Source organism: Pterocles gutturalis, unplaced genomic scaffold (genome assembly GCF_000699245.1).
Source record: "Pterocles gutturalis isolate BGI_N339 unplaced genomic scaffold, ASM69924v1 scaffold47629, whole genome shotgun sequence".
Lineage (NCBI taxonomy): Eukaryota > Metazoa > Chordata > Aves > Pterocliformes > Pteroclidae > Pterocles > Pterocles gutturalis.
Genome location: NW_010137513.1, coordinates 43,001 through 52,565, shown reverse-complemented (window position 1 = coordinate 52,565; position 9,565 = coordinate 43,001). Strand labels below are relative to the sequence as shown.

At 39.9% G+C, this 9,565-nt stretch overlaps 2 protein-coding genes across 2 annotated transcripts in view; one reads left to right on the top strand and one right to left on the bottom strand.

The window, feature by feature from the left end:
* The first annotated feature begins 6 nt into the window (after positions 1-6).
* Positions 7-3,589, top strand: PRPF38A (pre-mRNA processing factor 38A). Its single transcript, XM_010082624.1, has 9 exons — positions 7-71; positions 302-423; positions 928-1,013; positions 1,187-1,297; positions 1,854-1,966; positions 2,418-2,444; positions 2,524-2,621; positions 2,949-2,997; positions 3,244-3,589. The coding sequence occupies exons 1-9, from the start codon at positions 10-12 to the stop codon at positions 3,284-3,286; spliced, it is 711 nt and encodes a 236-aa protein (XP_010080926.1). The 5' UTR covers positions 7-9; the 3' UTR covers positions 3,287-3,589.
* A 1,038-nt stretch (positions 3,590-4,627) lies between these two features.
* The window catches only part of ZCCHC11 (zinc finger, CCHC domain containing 11), a 40,327-nt gene continuing 35,389 nt past the window's right edge, over positions 4,628-9,565 (bottom strand). Inside the window, exons 27-30 of the mRNA XM_010082623.1 lie at positions 9,108-9,437; positions 8,912-9,059; positions 6,169-6,342; positions 4,628-5,173 (exon numbers count right to left, since the gene is read on the bottom strand). Coding sequence (XP_010080925.1) covers positions 5,082-5,173; positions 6,169-6,342; positions 8,912-9,059; positions 9,108-9,437 — 744 coding nt within the window. The 3' untranslated portion in view covers positions 4,628-5,081. The remainder of the gene's footprint in view (positions 5,174-6,168; positions 6,343-8,911; positions 9,060-9,107; positions 9,438-9,565) is intronic.

Here is a 9,565-nt window from a genome sequence, read left to right as displayed (position 1 = left end):
ACGCTGAAGATGCTGCAGATCCAGCCCGAAAAGGATATCATCGTGGAGTTCATAAAAAACGAGGACTTCAAGTGAGTTGGGAGAGCTGGGTTTTCCCTCTTTTGTACAGCAGGGAAACCTCCGGGTGGGGTGGGCCCTGGCTAGAGTCTGATCGCTAAAAGCATCTCCTTTCGCTTGACAATCGAAATGGCCATATATTGTTTATTTTAGTGTACTGCTTTTCCTCAGAAGCTTATGGAAAAAATGCCTTTTTATCTAACTATGCAAAAAGCTCAGATACACGAAAGAGTTTTCGTTCCAGGTATGTCCGAATGCTTGGTGCGTTGTACATGAGGCTGACAGGCACCGCCATTGACTGCTACAAGTATTTGGAACCGCTGTACAATGACTATCGCAAAATAAAAAGTCAGAACAGAAATGGGGGTAAGCACTCTTGCTTAGTTGTGGTTTCTCACTACCTCAGACATTACTTTTTGTTAAAAAAATGTATCATGCCAGATAAAAGTAAGTATTCTATTTAGTAACTTAAGCCTAAAAAATTGTGGCATAACTATCTTTTTGAAACCTCACTTTTACTCATTCATCTTTTGGGTAGTCTGTTGCTGGTTTTGCTGACTTGTACAAATGAGGATTGCCTTGCTGATTTTGCCCTCCCCGAGTGCTTGTTGGGTGCTGAAACGCAGTTCTATAAATATCAAAGAAGCACTGTTTGAGTGCTGGTTTAAGCATGGTGAATACTGTTGATATGGTGAATACTGTGCAGTGATTTCCTCTTTTTACAAAACAGGCCTAATTATTTTCCTCATCTTTGAGAATGATTTTAGAACTGTTGTTTGTCCAGCCCACTTGACATAAATTGTCTTAAGTGTTTCATCTTTATTCTAGCTGGTAATTTTGTGTTTTAAATGCTGTTTTCCCCCCCCCCAGAATTTGAACTGATGCATGTGGATGAATTTATCGATGAACTACTCCACGAGGAACGTGTATGCGATATCATTCTGCCTCGATTACAGGTTTGGAGAAGTAGATGGTTATTGAATTCTTAACTGCATCAGATTCAGTAGTTTTATCAGCTACCAGTTTGTTGCATAAAGCTACAGTATAGGCCCTTCTGGCACGTGAGATGCCTCCTTAAGTTGTTTGTTCTTATTTGGATTATGTAAGATAAAGTTATAATTTCTCCTAGAAACGATATGTTCTGGAAGAAGCTGAGCAGCTTGAGCCTCGTGTTAGTGCTTTGGAAGAAGACATGGATGATGTAGAATCTAGTGAGGAGGAGGAGGAGGAAGATGAAAAGGTTGGTGAACTGTTTTGCAAAGGGGTAGTTAAAGCTGGTGCTGAACCACCACAGAACACTTCATGGCCTATGAGAAATATTTGAGGGGAGGCACCAGGACGCTGCTTGCAACTCTTATCTCCCCCCTTAACATATTTTCCCATAAGCTGCTTGTGAGAACTTGTTACACCCTGAAGCAGTTCTCAGCTGCTCCATTTGTCAAGCTTTTCTGTCTCCTGAAATTCACAAAACTGTATCTGCTCTGTGTTTAACGTATTTCAGATAAATAGTTTTACATACATATGTAATGGAGAGAACTAATGGTGATGATGAAGTTTATTATGACCGTTGTCAATTCTACTGTAGTTTTTAAGAATCAACAGTATCGGATGCAGCCACATTAATTTCCAATTGGCAAGCTTAGGCACTCATTTCTGAATATGAAGTACTTGAGGATGGGGAACCTTGATTGCATGACTTCTGTAATTTATATTAATTGTTCAGAAATCCTTACTGATAGATAAAAACCTTGATGAAACAAGACTTACAGAACCTTGCCCCCCGCCATTGTTTCCAGCTGGAGCGAGCACCCTCTCCTGACCACCGCAGAAGAGGCTACAGAGACCTGGATAAACCTCGCAGATCCCCAGCTGTGCGGTACAGGCGGAGCCGAAGCAGGTCTCCCAGAAGGTGATGCATGGTTCTTGAGCAATATTTTTATGTATCGTACCGCAGACGGCTGGAGCAAGGCATAGAAGTGAAGATGACAATTCAGCCAGAATCTCTTACACCTCTCAGTTATTCAGTAATGCTTGAACTTCCTGGCCAACTTCAGCTAAATTTGACAATACAGTGAAGATATTAAGGAGAACCAAGTCCTTTGTTCCCATGTAAGCCAGACGCTGCAGAGAAACCCTGTTAATTGTTCTTACTGATAATAAGCCAGTAAAAACTCAATCACTGAACTCATTTGCTCGCTGTATGGGCCAGTCCAGAAGCATGTACTGCCTCTTGGGCAGGAGGCCAAACACACTAACTCGGGACCCAAGAAAGTGCAAAAAAAAATGGGGAATATTGGAAATGAAACAGCTGGTTCTGCTGATGATTTTTAACAACTTTTTCTTTTTTCCTCCAATTACAGGCGAAGCCGCTCTCCAAAGAGAAGAAGGTAGTCTTTTATTCTATTATTTAATCTTAAAATGTGTGCGTGTTTAGTACATCTGTCTTAAAAGCTTCCTTTCTCTCAGTCCATCACCACGTCGGGAGAGGCATCGCAGCAAAAGCCCAAGAAGACACCGGAGCAGATCCAGGGAGAGGCGCCACAGATCAAGATCTAAATCTCCAGGTATTTTTGACATTTACAGTTTAACTCTGGCAAGTCTTTATCCACTGCCAGAAAAATGTGTCACAGTATCAAGAAGGGAGCATAGGTGCTTAATCTGGCTTATAAAACTGCTAGTTGTATGAAAGCACAGCTGGAGAACTCCTTTAATACATACAAAATTACCTTGAGTATGTTTTTCACGTATTTGCCAGGAAGTTGAGTGCCTAATTAAGGCCTGGTTGTTCTGCCATTATCTAGGAGGCTTGGTCACTAGAAGCAGATTGCATTAGCAAAACAAAAAAGAATTCCAGGGTCTGTGGAAATAACTGTTCCCTTTTTATCTCATAGGGCATCATCGTAGTCACAGACACAGAAGTCATTCCAAATCACCTGAAAGGTAAAGGCTTGGCTTGTTTTTCAAGGGTGTCTGTACTGCTGTAGGAGTTCTTGTCATTTAACCTTGGGGTTTGAAGGTCTTCACAGAATGTTGGAGAGGAAATATTTCATACAGTGGCTCCCTCAGTGTTGTAGTCAAGTCAAACTACTGATACTTGACCATAGAAAGCACCACTTACTGCTATGAATCACCTTATTCTTTTAAAACAATTACTAGTACTGTGTCATATGGCTTTTTCTGTTTCAGATCTAAGAAAAGTCACAAGAAGAGTCGGCGAGGGAATGAATAACAAAGTAAATCCAGCATGCAGTTTAAGGACCTTGAACTGCAGTCTAATACTGTCCTGTTTGCTTTAAGGGACAGCTGAATATGTACTGGCTGCTTTAGCAGTCCATTTCTTTAATCCTTCTCTTGTACAAGTCTGGGTTGGTTTTTTTTTTTTAATTAAAAGAAAACTAAGGATACTTTTTATGTAGTTGGTTACTCATCCTTGTGATAGAATTTGAAGATTGTTTTTAAATTGTTTTTCTCAAGGCCTGTAAAAACCAGTGAAGAGCAATAAAAAAAAAAAAAAGGGGGTTTTGTCTTTAAAGGCTCCTTGCTGTTTCTTTCATAATACTTTTTTAGATGTTCCCGTTGAAACTGGCTTAGTTCTCAGATCAGGGCGTTGTTTTGACAAGCAGCCATTGCATTCAGTTGCCAGAGTGAGAGTATGTTTGAGGTACAAAGACTGAAGAGCTACCAGCCTGAACTACCTCAAACCTCCAGTACAGGAAAAGAAGACTGTCATCATCCAGTGTTTAACTTAAAACAGCTCTCCCAACACACAGCTGTTACTGGTTCCTCTAAGAACCACCCTTAAGTCTAATTATATGTTTCTTCTGATGCTACTCTCAGTTCAGAAGCTTCAAGCAGTACAAAGCACCACAACTCTTTTCAGGCAAGAGGTCAGTATATTTAAAGACAGCAAACCACTACTTGGAGCATACTTTGTGACCTACCTGTGACTGGGGACAGAATATGACACTGCTCTGCTCAGCTCTACCTTCTCTGCATGAAGTTAGCATTCATGGCTTTCAAATTAAGAATAATTAAGCTCTTACTCAAGTTACAGTTCTCATCTTAGTACATTTAATTACCTATCCCAGGAAAGCGGTTGTGTTAAGCCCCTTGTGCACCATCCCTTTATTCACAGACTTGCTTCAGGAGCAGGGACTGATCGGTTTATCTCCTGAATGCTGCATTGATGGCTTGAGCGTTTATGGTTTGCCCAATGTGTGTTGACAACACTAATAGTAGTATGCTACATGAGTTTATGGAAAGTCCTGCCTAAAATGGCTTCAGAGTAGAGCCAGATTTTCTAGACTATTTTCACATTATTTTTAAAAGTTTGTGAACAGAAAAGCAGATGTACTGTTCCCTCAAGTGTTTGATAAGAAAGACACATTGGCTCTGGCCAGCATATGCTATGATACCAGCATGGGGAAAAACAGGTGTATTGATTGTATGCCTCGTTAAAGCTGCTCATCTTTCACCTCTAAGATAAATAAATTAAAGCCTTTTTTATTCTGGTTTCCTAATTACAGTGAAATGCAAGCATGCATACAAATAGGGAAGAGGAAAAAGTCTTATGTCCTTTTTTTGCAGTTTTATTTTTCTTTTAAAAAGTTTTTTGGCACTACATAGTTCTGTAAAGAATAGAAGTGACAATTTCTTAAACACATGAAATCCCCTTCTAATTTTATTTTTTTTTAGAACAATATATATAAAGTCTGAAGCAACCAAAGTATGAATACAGCTAATAGAAAATAAAGAACTTAATTTTAAAAATTCTCTCTCTTTACAGTTTATCAAGATAAAACAAAACACAATTCCCCTTAAAAATAGGGTAATAAAATAGATGAAATTTGTATCACTCAGTTTTGTGATACTAGTAAAAACTATAGTTCATATCTATGTACAAATGATACAGTTTAAAAACAGTCTTAAATAATCTTGTATCTAAACATGTTGCATTAAGATTTTAAATCAGAACCTGAATTTTATTCCTCCCCTCCCCCACCCACGCACAATCCCGTTAAATTTCACTTTTTCTGTTGAATGTAATTCAGATTCAAGTGTGGGTGTCCTTGAGACAGAAGCGAGAACCGCTGGTTACTCTGCATCAGTGGACCAGCTAAAAGAAAATGGATTACAATTACTTCAGCAAATTAAATATATTTAACTGTGCTTGGCTAATTCAATGTACTAATCTTACTTGGAAATAAAGCCATTTACTAGACTGACACAAACACTATCTGTACGACTAACCCATTCAATGGGGCAACGCAGCATTTCTTTAACCCTATCTCCAAAATTCCCTCAGAATCATCAATGCATCATTTTGTTGCATTACTTCAGATATTTAACAAAAATCATTTCAAGGTTTTTAAAGATGGGCTACAGCCAATACATTAGATTTTGATAAAAGGGTTTGGGGCCAGTATCTCTCATTTTATACTAGGTGACCCAGCAACTTGGTATTGCAAAGCCTCCAAGTAAAATTGGGGCATAGTTTTTCTCTTAGTGGAGCCTTCCCCAATCCTGCCAGATGCTGAACACCTTTACCATCCACTAGCAGCAGGAAGAGGTGAGATACAGTCAGTCCAAAGTACCCTGAATAACTGATCCTGATCTAAATTTGAAATTTGCACTGCTTTGACTGCTGATGAGCTCGACTAGATAACCTCCAGAGGCCCCTTCCAACCTGAATTATTCTACGGTCTTGCAAGTTTTTATCCACTTAAGTCATTCCACAAGGCAAGGTACAAAAGCCAAATAAAATTAATTAGGACAAAAATTTCTTCGTATTCTTAACATGCTCATGGGCAAATCATCTTAGCCTCTATGGCAGCAGAGGTGGCTCTACAGTGAGACAGCAGCAGCAGGAAGAGGCTAGAAGCACAACAGACTGCAAATTGGCTCTGATTTCAGAATTTGATTTAACCCCTTCCCGCCCACAAAGATTTCCATCCATCCATACAGGAAGCCGAAGCGTTGATTTGACTCTTGGATTCATTATGGTTCCAGGGAGCCTAGCAAGTGAAACATGATTCCATGGGCTTTTAAAGCCTTTGAGACAGTAAAGAGACATGTTGCATGAGCTGTTGATGCATACACTAGTTCTAGTACCTTGAGGGTAGAAAGGTTTGTTCGGTGGGTAGCTGGCATTTCCCTGCTGCATGTAGTTCTGAGGCATATTGTAAGGCCACGCTCCTCGGAGGAGAGGAAAATGGGTAGGGGTCCCATGGTCCCAAGGGACAGAAGGAGGGTTCATTTTACCAAACTGTCCTTGGAAACCCTGATCTATTTTTCAATTGAAAGGGAAAAGCACATTGCAAGTTGAAATAATTAAACAGTAAGTCATAAATACAATTTACATCTTAAATAACAGTTTGCAGGGGACTTAATGCAATTAGTCTGATGTGCTACTCTTTTTTTTTTTTTATATACATCGATAAAAATTACCACCTAAATTACTTCATTATTCACTATAATAGAATTTACTGGGGGGGGGAAGACAGAGGATGAATCAGTATTAAAATCAAGACCTACAATTTCACTATTCCTAACTCATTCTCATGATGAAAAATACAAGGTCTGAACAATGTTACTAATATCTGATCCCACACAGATATTCACTATCACTGACATGGCTGTGACATGAAAGCTATTATCCTACAGCAAGAAATAATTCTCAGAAGATGTACACAGGAACTCCACTAATAACTGTATGCTTAAGAAACTTGACACGTAGATCATCGAACCAACTTTAAACTGCTTTTTAGAGAGAAAAAAACTTTTGAAATAAGTACACAAATTGTAAGCTATTCAATTTACAAATCCAGTATTACCGCAGCAGTAAGGGTGAGAAATCAAGCATCCAAGGAGGCAGGACACACAACAGTTGATGCCAAATGCTGTATCACTAATTCTGCTCTGTTTGTAGCTCCCAATTTTATAAGACACAGCAATGCCTGCTTATTTAAAAACTTGAATAATGTACATTCAAAAATTAAAGCAGTAAATTTAAGTAACTATCCTTCTCAATATATCAGTTCCCCTTCAAGATCATCTTTGAGCCTTTGCAAGTTTCTTGCAAAAGAAACTTGCAGGCAGCCTTTCACTAAATAAAAGTAAGCTACGAGTTTAAAAAGAGCAGTAACTTTTATACAATAAATCACGAAGCACGGCTCTGGAAGCAGTTGTCCACTTGAAACTTCTAAAGATTCTGCTTCTCATAAATTGTCTACTGAAAAGAAAGTTGTTCCTTCCAACTCAAGGCCATGTGAGCCAAGACAAAGTTTTCATGAACTTACAGTTCCCAAATTGTCCCGAGCAAGAAAGAAAGCAGGCTTCAAACAGAGAGCACACAGATCATCTCTACTGTGCGCCCAGCCAGTGACCCCATCTTAATGGCATCTAAGCCAAAAAGGAAATAAAACTGATAAAAATACAAAGAGGAAAAATATCACGACTGGGAACTTTCCTGGAAATACCAGGAAAAGAAGTGTGATGAGATTGGAAACAGGTGGAAGCTGAGGGAAAGGAAAAAAAAAATACTGTGACTGACAGCAAAAGAAAACTGGGAAACCTGCACAGGCATGAGAGTGGAAGCAAACAGAGCAAAAGGAAAAAGACTGAAGACGGGGACTGAATGACTACATGATGAGAAACGGGACTCGTTATGGGAGAATGGAGCAGAAACTAGGATTTGGGGAGCCTGTCTGAAAGAAGGCAACTACCTGGGCAAGAAGACTGGAAGGAGCGGCTTGAGAAAAGGTCAGAGCTGGGGTGGACATGGAGGAGGGGACAGAGGAGCCTGGACAGAGAATTAAGATCAGAAATGGAGGGAAAGACAAAGCACACTGAAGGCACAGAAAGCACACTGGTAGCAGTTTCTGTATCCTCTAAAATACATTCCCCACAAAGCTCTGAACAGAAAAACATGCATCTCCAGCATCTCAACAAGTATCTGAAACTCACTGGTGAATTATATCTCATCCAACACTGCTGGCTCAGCTGAAAATCTACTGTTGCTGTCAATCACCTGAATAGTGCAGAGAAAGGCTGCGCAGGAGATGTAAGATTTCCATCTCGTGATGAACAACTGAAGCAGTATATTGCATGATGGATGTATTTTTTTAAACACAGGAGGAGTTACACACCCAGAATAAATCAAAAGACCGTTATCACGTTTTAAAAGATCACAGTTAAAATTTAGGGACTGCCATGTTTTATGTTGCACAGAAAACTGTGAGCTTCAGTTACTCTAGACTGTTTTTCTCAGCCTCAAACACACAAACGTTCTTGGCTTTGGTGTGAGGCAAAAGACTGTTGCTCACTTGTCATACGGAAAGTCTGTATGAAGTACAGGAAATGACATCAAGATGAAGGAAATGAAACATGGCAGGATAAACTAGAAGAAAAAAGAATGCACAAGATCATGTTATACTGCACTAAACGCAGAGAGGCAATATTCAGCTTGCACAACCATAATTCTACCAGTCTCTAAGTTCGTAGTTGCAGTCTCAGCATTCATCTAATAAACCATATAACACAAATGGAAACTGTATTTGTGAGCATATTCACAGAAATGTGCTTTAGACTCAAACAATTATTAGAACATTTCTCAGTTGAATGCATGATTTCTCATGTGTTGCACAGCCATTAACGGCAGATAGGACCAATGCCGAAAATGATCCAACTTGCCTGATTTTTTCCTATGAAAATGTAAAGACAGTGAACGTAATGACTTAAGTGTCTTAAGCATCCTATTTTTAATATAAAACAAGTTGAAAGAGCTAGCTGTTTCTGTAACACTTAACATTTGTACACAAAGTGCGAGAGGTTTGATACAACAGAGAAGAGTTACCTGAATTCCCCACAGTGCCATTGTTCACCAGTGAGTTTGGAGTCACAGGATTGTGCCAGTGTCCCTCATGAGAAGTGCTGGGGATTCCCATGGGCCTGGCAGCAGGCTGTGCAAAGATGATACTGGGATCATTCAAGCTTACACTGCTCTGGTTATTTGTGGTGTTGCTGCTGCCAGATCTCATAGAAAATGGAACATTTGTAGAATGAGGAGGGTTACCCGGTGCAGAGTGAATAACGGGCCCATGAATAGGCCAAGAAGTGTTGGGAAGCTGAATTTGGTGGTGATGGTGCATCTGAAGTAGTCCCAGGTTATGCAAGGTGGAATACTGACCTGGGGGAGATTGGGGAAAGTTAAACAAAGGCAGCTGGACCTGATGGGGTGGCTGTGCACCCTGCTGTGGTTGCGGAACGTGCTTAGACTGGGATATTGGTTGTGGCTGAGTCTGGTTAATGGAGGCTGGCTGAGAGGAATTCTGTGTAAATTGTTGAGGTTGTGGAGAGTAAGATGACTGATGCGAATCAGACTGGAGGGGAAAAAAAAGTATGTATTTCTGATTAGTTCACTAGCTATTTAATGGTGTTTTTCCTTAATAAGCACCTACTGTATTAGACTATTCATAAAAAAGGCAAAGCATTCCCCAGCAACACCCCC